The sequence below is a fragment of the Pararge aegeria genome, chromosome 17, assembly GCF_905163445.1.
Source record: "Pararge aegeria chromosome 17, ilParAegt1.1, whole genome shotgun sequence".
Taxonomy (NCBI): Eukaryota; Metazoa; Arthropoda; class Insecta; order Lepidoptera; family Nymphalidae; genus Pararge; species Pararge aegeria.
The window spans coordinates 10,013,517-10,026,951 of NC_053196.1; the positions used below are offsets into that span (position 1 = coordinate 10,013,517).

Consider the following 13,435-nt stretch of genomic DNA (forward strand, 5'->3'; position numbering starts at 1 on the left):
TTATGTCTTATAGCTTTATTATAAATAAGAAAAGTGAAATAAATCATAGAAAAGTTATAATATCATAAACGAAGTTTCCGAACATTTCGTGATACAATGCATGGAGTTGGCATTAAAATATTATAGTGTGAAGTCTACCTTTACTACACGCATAAATCATTATTAAATAGTATAGCATCAAAACAAATAAGTACAAATTATTTGAAACCAAAATCGCCAGTCAGGAATCCGTGGTATAAGCTATCAATCCTAATACCTAGCCGATTTTTATCTTCTACAATTGTAATGACTGATTTAAAATGTCTTACAGTTTTTGTACAACCTTATTACGTCAGTGTATACAACACAAGACGACACGAACGACAGCATTATCAGAATTGTCACCAATATGTTTGATACTTTTTAGGTATTGTTTAAACACAACAAACAACAACAACTATTTAACAATGCTAATGCAATTGTATTTTGCAAACCGAATTTATTTTAAATAATACAAAACTCTTTTTTTAAAATTATATAGACCGTAAATAAATAAAATAGTAACCGTTAGGAAATTGTTTTTTTTTATGCATTACTTGCCTACTTACGTTTGGTTAGCCTGCAATGTGGTGAGTTATAAATTAGAATGAGCGTACGAGTAACAATGATTCATATAATTTTATAATTTTTATTAGTGTTTTTACTTGCACTTTGAGGAGTTATTAATAAATTAAAAATGCACTTTCGGAACCGTCAGGATTTGAACCTCGACTCTCTGGCAATTAGCAATAGGGAAAAATACTTGGTAAGTTCCACATTGATACCACAGGTTAACTAAACTACATAGTTCTCTCCATCGCCCGCTGAGTGACTCTGAGCCTTCTTATGAGGCCCATAGTAAGCGAACACGTTTCAGATCCGTATGTCATCACTGGCAACACATACCGCTCGAAGACTTTGGTCTTCAGGCACTGAGAGATTTTGGGACTCCCTACAAAAGACCTATGCCCAGCAATGGACGTCAATCGGTTGAAGTGATGATGATGATGATGAGGAACTTAAATACAGAGAAAAGTGCTAAAAAACATGTTGTTTTTTAGCACTTTTCTACTACTATCTAAACTAAAGAACTATCGGACGTATCCATAAGTCGCGACTGTAAACCGCGATTGATAAGTGGTCATAGTGCAAAACATCCAGTGCGCCAGATTTCTCTCGGACGTCCGAACGCTCAAGTTAGGTTAGCTCAAGCTTACGGCCAATAGTTTGCACAGTGCTGTGTACATTTCTTAACCTGATTTTTTTCCACAGGTAAATCTACGCACATCTAGCAACCCTGCATGTCAAAGTCAAACTATTGACAATGATATCGACTGTCAACATTTTAGTTTTACTTACACCAAGTGTGTTTTATTCAAAATGCATTGAAATGACTCTTTTTACTTAACTTTTCATTAAAAAATAGAAACTAAAATGTTTCTAAGATCGTGGAGGTCAATCAGAGTGTCCTATAATTATTGTAAATATCTTTCGTCCCAGAGCCCGCAGACGTCAGTGAGTGACGCAGTAGTCCTGAGTGATACTTGTGTACAACAGTTAAAACAGCTATGTGACGGTAATCTTTTCCTAAGACTATGTGTGGAGAGTGGTGGCTGTTCAGGATTCCAGTACAAATTTGATTTGGATGATAAATTGGCCAACGATGACAAGTAAGTAACTGTATCTCATGGATCTTTTCAGCGAAGTGCATCTTTTGCTACTAAAACAATAAATAATAGATGTAGTTAAACGAAAAGGAATCACCCATATTGAAATAGTTTTGAGATATTTAGGATCTTCCCAATTCCTTTACGGGCGTTACCTTAATAGTATGTATGTTTCACATGTCCTTTCCAATGTCAGCATAAAAAAACACTGCATAAGTATTCCAAGGTTATGTCTCATTATTTTTTTTATAAATATATAGACAAGTGCTTGACTACAATCACACCTGATGGTAAGTGATGATGCAGCCTAAGATAAGCGCGCTTGCCTAGAAGTTGCCTCTTGATTTGAAGGAACCCAGTTTATAGGTATCAGGGAAGATGGAATATGGAAGGGCATTACAGGCCTTTACGGTGCGGATCAGAAAGAAAGAAGCAAAACTCTTTGTATGTGTTGATGGTATTTCAACAACGTAACGGTGCAGATTCTTTTGTTACCTCGCAGTTCAATAGTAGAAAGGAGATGGTTTAACTAAATCGTTCTGACAGAAAGTTAATTAGTATTATTATTTATATTATTATTATAGAGGGGACGCCTGCCAGTGACAGACGGGTGATTAGTCCTCTGTAAGGACTATTCCACCCTATTCCCTATAGTTCACTAATGAACTATAGGGAATAGGGTGGAATGGAAGGGTGGCGGAACAGTGTCACCACTCCGGAAGCTAGGAACTTGCAGCTGCCTTCAATAGAATAAAGTAGACACAGTTGCCTATTAGAGAGTAAAAAAAATAAGGAAATATGTGTCTCTTTTGGCTAATTTGTGAATAATCTATTGAATAAGGAAGCAATTAAATAGCTTTGCCATAAAACAACAATAATTATTTACACAATGTAACAAAAAACGCAAACATTCATGAAGCAAAACTATTTTTATTGGTAAAAACAAAAAAAGCATGGCTAGAGTAAGCAGGCCACAACAATTTTATTTCCCCTGAGTGTATTTACTACAATGGATAAACACTATACTATATACTTTTCCACTTGCAAAGCAACAGGCCAAAGTAGAAGTTCAACCTTGTTTTATAAGCGGTGATAGCGCAGTGGGTAGGAGCCTGACTTCCCTTTCTGGGGGCCAAGTTGAAATCCCAGCATGCTCCTCTATCTTTTCTTAGTGTGCTTTTTAAGTAGGTAATTAAATATATCACTTGCTTGAATGTTGAAGGAAAACATTGCGGGGAAACCTGTATGCCTGGGAGTTCTACACAATGTTCTCAAAGGTGTGAAGTCCAACAGTCTGCACTGGGCCAGCATTGCCAACCATAGCCTTAACCCCTTCTCATTGTGGGAGGAGACCCATGCCTTTACTAGGCCGGTAATGGGTTTATGATGATGATGAAGATTTCAACCTGTGCATCCATGCCCACAGAATGGATACAACTCTGGAAGAAGATAAACATTTTGTCTTTGATTAATATTGCCTAGCTGTTGGGCATTGAATACAAAATACAAAACATTAAAAATTATCTATTTTTTTTCAGGATATTCGAGAAAGATGGGGTTCGTGTAGTGGTTGACGAAACTTCTTTAGAATACATTAAAGGTTCTACAATTGACTACCATACAGAATTGATCAGATCAGCATTTAGAGTAGTGAAGAATCCAAATGCAGATCTTGGTTGCTCATGCGGTGCTAGCTTTTCCATAAAAATTGATTAGTTTTGTATAAAAATGACAATTATAATTTAGAACTACTTTGATGATGTGTATACTTAAGGGTGTAATAAATAATAATAATTAGTTCCTTATCCTAGTCATTAGTTTGTTTTATTTATGTGAAGCATATATAAAAATTTGGTACAACTCTTTGAATAGAAGAATTAATAAAAAAAGGAATAAAAGTCACAATTTGTAATAAAAAAATGTTTATTCATCAATTTTCGTCAATTATTAGCATTTATATAGTTCTGAACACAATTTTAGCTAATTAAACATGAATGGTATATTAGCATTTATGGCCCTTGTCCCTACAGTATAATTATTATTGCACAAAGCAAGGAAATTTGAGGTACATAATAATTTGTGAATGATGTAGATGATGTTTTTGAAGATTTAATTGCTTTAGTTTACTTGCGAAAAGTTACAGTTGATTCTGTGCCAACAAGAAATGGCAGATCTTCTTATAGATAAATTAAAAATATAGGTACACACTTAACTTTTAAAAATAATAACATTTCAATATTCTAAAGGGAATTATAACAAGACGTGTCTGAATGAAAAAAAAAACATTTATATTTAGTGAGACTGTGATACATTGATGGACCAAACGTTGTCGAGCTTGGCGCCAGGCAAAGTAATCATAGGTTCATTTTTGATAGAGGAATTGGCAGCAGATCTGTAAAAAAAAATTATTATTCTGAGTCATCAGCATTCTCAGCCTTATTGATTGCACACAGACCCTGTTCATAGGGAATTAGAGCATGGGTCCCACGCCGAGCCAATGACGATTGGCGGGCTTACACGAATAGCCGAAACAGCTAAAGCGCATTTCAAAACTCCGGACTGGTACGCAATAATAAATTATTCTAATGCAAGACCTCGTAATACATGCTAACCGCTAGAACTAGTTACCTAACAATCTAGCTCAGGACAATGGGATCCAAGCTCTGAATCTGTCTCTGTTAGGAGAGAGTGGAGCTGATCGAGGCCCAATATTGGGTCAATAACCGTTGGGTTTGTTAAGTTGTCCATTAGCAGTTCAGTTTGCACGGAAATGTGTGGCCGTAAACTTACTTTCATACTGCATGATTATTAAAAACTACCTCAGTGTGTGCCTATAATAAAAAGGAAATGAAAATGATCGGCACACGCAAAATTAAGACGCTTCTAATGACGTAAGAACTTTCAAACTACATCTATATACAATAGAAACAAACATCTGATTAACACATTATCATCCTTTTCGTCGCGCAGTTTGGTAATAATATGAAAGTGAAACAACGTATGAAAATAGCAACTGCTGAGTTTCTTGTCTGTTTCTTCTCAGTAAAATCTGTTTTTAGAACCGGCGGTAGTCACTAAAAACATACATATACTTGACATTTCAAAAGTGTTTGTACAGGAGGCCTACATGAAATAAATAAATTTTGAATTTTATCGTTTAGATGCAGCAGCTATTATTCCACTTCACTCGGCAAAAGCCTTTCAACAAGGGATCTTTGTTGAAAAACAGACATCCGCATTTCCACATCTCTTGTCAACGAACGAGTGGGCCAGTACTCCAGCACCTACCAAGGTGACTTCCAACCCTATAGTAGCTACACAGTATTTGGCTACACTTATAAATCGCCCACTAATCCGTCCGGTTTTTGTATTCCTTTACAATTAAGCCAGCCCTAAACTAGAACCTTGCCTGCAGAGCTAAAATGCACGCCTCAAGATAATTAGATACGCCTACCCATTATCTTGTCTTATCTCATAGAAATAGGACGAGAGAATGGTACACATAGTAACTTTCGGCGCGACGGTGTATGACGGTAGAGGAGAAATCCCGTTAGGGGTATGACAGTTATTATAGAATGTAAATTCATATCTATGTAAGGATATCATGTCATAACCCATGTCAAGCATAACATGAACTATTGATTGATCATATTTAACTGAGGTCTACGGGTAACTTAACTTATCTACGGGTTTCTACGCGACATCGCGTCTTTGCCGAAATGGCTTGGCGTCGTCGTCTTTGTGGGTGGGGAGACACCTCGCCAGGGCCGAAGCATCCCACTAGAACACGTTACGTCAAACCCAGATTTATGTTAAAACAAAATACTTACTATTATGTAGAGTCTACCTACTTATCCTTGACATAGCGTGTTACGGTATATTCTCATTTGCGTTCCCGTTTACTGCAATTCTATACACCGAGTGTCGTATAGCGTACTAGTTACTTGTACGGCCTTATAATACTAAGAGGTCGTTCTACCGTTATTCTTTACACTATACAGTGGATACTAGAATATTTAAGCTTTAGAAACAGATATATTTAATCCTCTTTTGATAGCATGTTGACATTGTATTAGCTAAGATTTGTAATTTTTTTTTTTCACTACATTTATGTTATTTATTGTAACGTGCTTGCCACGGAACAAAACGCCTCGCGCGAACCGATTTTTGTGAGATCTGGAGATACAGATTTTATTTAATTTGATTTTCGGGCAAACGGTCGGTCAGTCTAGTCCCTTTGCATAGGCGGTGCGGTATGACAATAAAATTCCGGTCAGGTGGGTGGTTGTGTGTGGAATGGCAGTTAAATCCTCGGGGCTATAAAATGCATTTTGTGGTGTGAATGTTGACCGTTCCGTGATAGTTTCTGAGATATGTCGTAGATACATCATATCCTATTTTAGAGTGCGTGTTATTTTGAATGCGAGAAATGGGGCCTATTTATTGTATAACAGAAGGATAAATCTATTCCAGTCATCGGTTTTTCATAACTATGTTTAGGTATGTATCCAGGATAGGGACAAGGGAAGTGATAAATGATGCAGAAAAAGTCCCCGCCCTATAGTAGGTACTTGCCTTCACGCAGGTATCGGATGATTTAGAAATGTTACATTACAATCTGACAACTTGTAGAAAACTTGTTGGAAGACCACGGCAAACATCGCTGTTTCAGAGTTAGTGTTAAGATTGTTAGGGTACTTACTGCTGCAATTCCTCATTGAAAGTAAAAGCATCATTGACTTTTTTCACGTTGTGCGGCGAGAAACGGTTGTACCAGCCCCAGATGCTATTCATATACTTGCTATTGTATTTGAGGGGCGACAGTTCCATCACTGTAAAAGGTGTAGTGGTTTATGTTAGCAGAAATTGGCTAAACTAAAATTATACGCGTGGTGCTATACAAGAGAGCCTTAGCTCTCAGGTAAATACCCGACCAATAAATTTTGACACAAAAAAATAAATTAATTCACATATATAATTACTTAACTATTATAGTTGGTTTCTCTTACGTTTTGTACGGAAGTATTGGGTCTGCTCTGTTCCCTTTTTAATAGTCGAAACCTTCATGTCACGTTGCGTCTCCCGAATGCGCCCAGCGGAGAAAGCAGATGGTGGGATAGAAGCCATGTTGTCTTCACAAACTGAAATGTATTATCAAATAATTACTAATCGAGAATCTCTTATCGATCTCCGTATCGCAAAGGTAGGTATTTAGCAAGTTACAAGTTAATCTTACAGCTAGTAAGCAAGCACTGTGTTAAAGAAAAGAAACTTTAAAAGTAGCAGAAGTCTGCATGGATAAAAAAATAAGAAGTTTTTTGACAAAGAAAAAGACTTTCTCTATCATAACCGATGCCATCTGTGACACTGCTGGACATAAGTTTTTTGTAGGGTACTCTTGTACCTAACTAAAGTTATCTACCTACTCTTGAAATTTCTCTTGAGGCCCGAATTAACTGTTGCATGAAGTGCATATATAAGTACTTTACTATTGTGCTCTGCACGTTTTATCAAACCTACCTTCCTATCTTAAGGTCAGTGCTCGGTATCTGACGTATTATATAGTTTAGTAATAAGACGATGAACGTAGGTTTATAATTATAACCAATATTTAGTAGGTACCTACAGTAGTACGCTTGTATAGAAATAGAGAAAAAATTCGCCTTACATATTATGTTTTTAACCGTCCGCCATCTTGGAATTTGCTTCCTTAATAAAACATTTCTTGAAATCAAGAAAGTTTTTTTGACAGATTTGAGAATCTTTGTCGGTTCGGAAGAACCAAAAGGTGTAATGTAGGTATTTTACCTTACATACGTTGAGATGATAACAACAAATAATTTTCCTCATTTTTTATGATTATGGTCAGTTAGATTATTTGATACTAATATACTTATATTCCAACATAAATCAATAATCGTTGGTTTGTACCTAATTATCATATAGGTCGACACTTGTCAACTTGTCAAAAGTTTGGTTTTGCTCAAAAGTGAAGGGATTCGAATATCCGAAACTTCTTAAATATGTAGTTTAAATATCTTTATCGTTTTTGTAGAAACTAAAGTAAAAACAGTTCAAATTTGCTTACCCTTACACACTTTAACGAATAGGTCTCTTGGTATATCGTAGTAAGAGGCCTCGAAGTTAACGAAGCCTTTTGCTGCAGGGCCCGGTAAGAGACCGCTGGGTGAGAACGAGTTCAATGCGTGATACAGCACCATGAACCTTAGCCTGTGGAAAATTGAAGAAACAAAACCGCAGACAAAAGCGCGGAGACAAGTGGAACGGACGGGGTCGGAGATACCACTGTTCAAAATGGCTGCGAAATACTGACCCCCGCGGGTTTATCGGCGTCTAACAGCATAATAGGTCATTTTGTGATAACGTTAAATTTACGTCCAGAGATTGGGTAGCTACATATAATTTTAATATAAACGTCGTCAAACGTGCTACAGTTATTTTTTCTGTTTTTAAAATAGTAATTAATATATTAGTCGATCTGTAAATATGTATATGCCTAACACTTAAATCGATTACATACGTTTGACCGAAGTTGTTTCACTCTTTAACTCATATAAAGATTTGTAAGAAAAGAATCCTTATATCAGTTGCATTAAAATTCGTTCAGCCATTTAATCTGCCATAACTCCTGATAGAAAAAAAAAGCAAAATATTATACAGGCAACGAAGTCTGAAGTTCGTTGATTTTACGCATTGAAATATCTACCTCTTTAGACTAGTAGGTTAACTAGCTAGTTTTAACCTAGTTTAGTGGATTAAAGTCAGTCGTTTATTTTTTTTAATTTTATAGTGAAATTACTCTCCGAAGTTGTCCTAAAAGAAATAGGGACTATTAACTTTATACTTTGAAGACATATTTATGTTAATCAAGTGTATTCTGCAGAAATCTACCTGCACGGTAAAGCAGCGTTACCTACAAGGTCAAATATGTGTTTTCAAACCAACCAACAAATTTCATCAAAATCGGTCCTGCAGTTTAGGAAGAGCTTCGTCACGAGCTTCACACGTACAGAAGTGTGTTATATAATACTGTCAGTTTTAGTATTTTTTCTCACCTTAAATCTTTAAACCTTCCGTAGACTTCCTCAAATATTTCAAAACCTAAATTAGCCTAATTGGTCCAGCCGTTCTCGAGTTTAATAAGACTAACGTACAGCAATTCTTATATATATAAGTATATCTTTATATAATATTAACGCCCCCATAGTAGCCGCCATGGTGCTAGTCACCATGGGGGCGACTATGACATTCTTTTGAAGTTTCGTTCATTGTTGATGGCTCTGAAATCAAAGGAATTCCTTAGAAACATTCTGAAGGACTTAACTCAAACGATTAAGCATTCCATATCGGATATCAATCCTTTTCGATTGTCTTACTATAACAAGATTTTATTTTACTCTGATCATACACCATTGTTGGACATTAGTGTCTCTCATAGACGTAGAAATTAGAAACAGTACGTTGCTTCTATGTCGGGTGGCGGGCTTCTTCGTATCATTTTGATATTTATATTTGTTCTGACCTGGCGACCTTTGATCTATTTGAGAATCTACTACTAAGTGGATACCTAAATCTAAACTAACACGCACATTGATTGTGATAAACAAAGAATCAGAGGTTACAATGTAAGGGAGACTAGGAGAGAGGAATATTTTTAAAGTTTGTTAGTAGATACGTCACAGCATCTTCTATCATCTATCTGGAAATAAACAAAGTTGATGCGTATGCCTTTAATTGCGAAATAACAGCCTCTAATAAATTTGTAATTATCGGGTACAAAATTAACTTAAATTTGTTTTAATAATCTTTTGTGTGGCTGTATGGGCCCATCTTATGAACGGCTGACACAATTATTTGGAACCGAATTTCACAGACGGGTGGAGGGAGTGACAAATGCAACTTCTTAGGCCTAAAACGCAACATTTTATCAAAAGGAAGGTAAATTGAGAATTTTGAAAATAGAGACATTACGATGTGTAGTTTGATTAATAGTTTTAAATAAAATACCTCTTAGTATTCCGCGAACACAAAATCCTTAGAGTTATTTAATAGGATATAAATAATTATTAGAAGATATTTACAAAATAGAAGTTGTACCTGCGAAGTTCCAACCTTATTGTAGGTACTTAATGTTGAGCGTTCGTCAACATTTATGAAATCATTGAAGGAATATAGAAAAGAGAAATGCACCCTAACGCTTAGAACAACTCGAAAAAAATCTTTATATTTATAGTTATTCGTCTTTTTACACCTTTGGTGGCCTGGAAAAGATCGCTATGTCGCGATAACTACGAGTATATTGTAGTTAGTGAGAGCTTATTTGCCGTGTTTTCTTATTTTCTGTGACTTGTAGTAAAAATCTATTAATTAACTTCGACATAGATATACTATTTACTAGCTCTATTAATGTTTTGATTATTTTCATTATAAACTTCTAGCCGGAGTCTCCTCTCAAAATGAAAATGCTTTAAAGTCGTAGTCAACCACACTGGTCAAGTGCGGCCTGGTCTTCACACGCTTTGGAGAACATTGTGGAAAAGTCTCAGGGCATGCAGGTTTCCTCATAATGTTGGCTTTCACCCACATAGCAAGTGATATTAAACTGCTTTAATTAAAACGCACATAACTTCGAAAATATTTTCGGTCCCCCCGAAAGAGAAGCTGAAGTCAACTAGGCTTATCATCAAAATTTCACTGCTGGACAAAAGACCTCCCAACGAGTGGGTTTGCCCAGTTTGCAGACGGGTTGGTGATAGCAGTAGTTGGTAGTAGTAGCACGAAGAAAGCTGCTGAACGTTATCCGTTATATTCCATTTTTCGCCTAGTACTACACCCGCGGGAAGAGAAGGGGTGGTGACAACTGTACTGTGCTTTATTATTGTCTTCTCTATAATGTACTTACAATTCTCACTATGTCTAAGGTAGTGACGCTATTACATTCAGTAGGCATGTGGCACGCTACATAAATAATTTTATTATTACGAGTGCGGGAGAATGAACTTTATCGCTAGGGAAAAGTTTATTAATCATTCTGTATTGACACCAATAGATAAAATGTATTAACATTTTATTTCATACATGCCCATTCTCAATGATCATCATCATCAATTCAAACGATTGACGTCCACTGCTGGACATAGGTCATGTGAAGGGAGTTCCACAATGCACGGTCCTGGGCCGCTTGCCTCCAGCGGCTCCCAGCGACAGCGACGTTGGGGGCCGGCCTACGCTGCATTTACCGGTGCGGGGTCGCCATTCCAGCACTTTAAGACCTCAACAGCCATCGGTTCTCCGAGCAATGCGCCTTGCCCATTGCCATTTCAGTTTCGCGACTCGCTGAGCTATGTCGGTAACTCTAGTTCCTCTACGGGTCTTCACATTTCTGATTTGATCCTGTAGAGATTACTCCTAGCATAGCTCTCTTCATCGCCCGCTGAGTGACTCTGAGCCGTCTTATGAGGCCCATAGTAAGCGACCTTGTTTCGTAAGTCATCACTGGCAACACGCACTGTTCAAAGACTTTAGTCTTCAGGCACTGAGGGATTTTGGACGAAAAGATGTCACGAAGTTTTCCGAACGCTGCCAATCTGAGTTGTATTCGGCGGTTCACCTCTTTCATGAAATGGACCTACCTAACTGGATCGTGTGTGATAGGTACATACATGTACTAGTCTACAATTTCGAGTATAGAGCTCCCAACAATTACTCGGAACATGAGCATTAAACATAATTTTCGCCTTGCTCATGGTCATACGAAGGCCCACCTGTGCCCCCATTCACAATAGCCTATTAATATCTCACTGCTGGATGACGACTTTCTTCTTTTCTCACGGCTATCAGTCTACCAATGTTCTACTACGGAGAACACGAATATTCCATCATAGGAGAGCGGAATATAGAGCTTAGACCTACCACGCCATGCTACGCAATTTTTTGTATTGCAAAACTCTCGACTAAATGGCCTTATTCTCGTAGCGACAGAGATTAACAGCTATTTTTGAATGTTAATCAGTTGTAAGCAATTAGTCTGAGGTAGGTATGTTTTATACGAATTTTCTTTTAAGATACACTCTGCAGGGGTCAATCAGATCTTGTAACAAGTGTTATCACGCATAATGTTGTTTTAGTGACTGATAAAAAAAATACTTCCTGCCTCATTATAAAGTTTTAACTTTTATTAGATTTGACCGGTAAAACAAAAATAGATTTGTGTCTATCTTTGTTTGTGCTTCTATGTTTTGTAATATCATTCTTATTGTAACTGTTTGTAGACACACCGGTTTTCAATAAAACTTAAACTTTCTTGTGCTGGGTACAAGCTGCCTTTGATAATATTTTTTTCATACAATCAATATTAAATCATCACTAGGTACTACTGTGCAGACGAAGACACTTAGGGTTTTTTTAGTGATATTAAATGCCGGATTGAGCAGATGGCCTACCTGATGGTTAGTTTAAACTATCATCAGACTTGCAACGATCACGCCATGCCAAGTGCCGCCCTGTCCATTAGCCTCTGCCTTCATGTAATAACACTGTCATTTCTAGTAGTAGTACGAGTAGAGCATTTAGTGACAGAGCTCTTCCGGGGAAGTACTAGCACCATGCCGCATTTCTGCCGCTAAGCAGCATTGTTCCGGTCTGAAGGGCGTGGGTGCTGGTTTAGGTTGATAGAAACAGGGCGGCAGGAAACAGGACGCGTTCCTTGTATGCCCTGCGAACTGCTACTGTATATAGGCAATGCTATTTTCTAACCATCAGGTGGCCTAGGTGCTAAGACCGTCAATTATTATTATATAAAGAAAACACTGCCCTTCATACCGGCAGTGTGGTTACGCATACAATGACAATACAAGTGACGCTTGTCAGCAAAGATTTTTGGCTGAGTTTGGCAGCATTTACCCCTTTTGTGAGATACGCAATCCCGGCGAAAATACAGCATTGACAACAATGCTGCCTGACGGAAATAAGCATTGCAGAAGTAGCTCTACTATTAATAATAAGAACTCTACCTCTACTCCAGTATTTGTCTAGTATTTTACACACAAAGGGCCATATCACAAGTCCACTAGACACTTAAAATTCTTGTATCGGAACCAAAATGTCTAAAGTGCCAAAGTTTCATTGTTACATTGTAACTCTACGTTAAAAGAAAACTGTTTCTAATTAATTACCAATTTGTATTTCTTATACTTAAAAAGTCTATAAACTCTAATGACAGTTTTCACTTAACCTCAGCCTAACCTAGGTTAAGCCGCTTAGAGCCATAGCACACGGCGTATTTTATACGCGCAGGCGACGCACAGATGACGCGCGTATACGCGCTTCATACGAGATTTGAACGCAACCTTCTAACCTTAAGCACACGGGGCGATCGTGAAACGCGCCTCTACTGCGCGTATACTTACGCTCTTAAATCGGCTGTGTAAAAATGTTGGTGATGCGTAGGGAAAAAAAAGCGTTTCGCCAACTCTTAGAGCGTAAGCACACGGCGTATTTTTAACGCGCAGACGACGCGCGTATTAGGAACGCGCGTCTTCAGCGCCGTAGACGCTGATTGTTGCGTTTACATTATACAATATCCTAGTAATCAATCAGCGTCAAGAAATGAATCTGGCAGTTCACTCCTAAATGGGGATAGCAATGAATCGGTTACAAATGACTCCGATATCATATCTGACATGTATGATGATATTGAATAAATAAATCTTATTCTCTTATTAATAATC

General features: G+C 37.3%; 2 protein-coding genes across 2 annotated transcripts; one reads left to right on the forward strand and one right to left on the reverse strand.

Moving 5' to 3' along the window:
• The first annotated feature begins 1,327 nt into the window (after positions 1-1,327).
• LOC120630967 (iron-sulfur cluster assembly 2 homolog, mitochondrial) lies at positions 1,328-3,499 on the forward strand. Its single transcript, XM_039900337.1, has 2 exons — positions 1,328-1,688; positions 3,224-3,499. The coding sequence occupies exons 1-2, from the start codon at positions 1,453-1,455 to the stop codon at positions 3,399-3,401; spliced, it is 414 nt and encodes a 137-aa protein (XP_039756271.1). The 5' UTR covers positions 1,328-1,452; the 3' UTR covers positions 3,402-3,499.
• Positions 3,500-3,596: 97 nt separating this feature from the next.
• LOC120631301 lies at positions 3,597-8,001 on the reverse strand. Its single transcript, XM_039900789.1, has 4 exons — positions 7,774-8,001; positions 6,695-6,826; positions 6,388-6,517; positions 3,597-4,077 (listed from the first exon to the last, which is right to left on the reverse strand). The coding sequence occupies exons 1-4, from the start codon at positions 7,904-7,906 to the stop codon at positions 3,978-3,980; spliced, it is 495 nt and encodes a 164-aa protein (XP_039756723.1). The 5' UTR covers positions 7,907-8,001; the 3' UTR covers positions 3,597-3,977.
• Between the last annotated feature and the right edge of the window lie 5,434 nt (positions 8,002-13,435).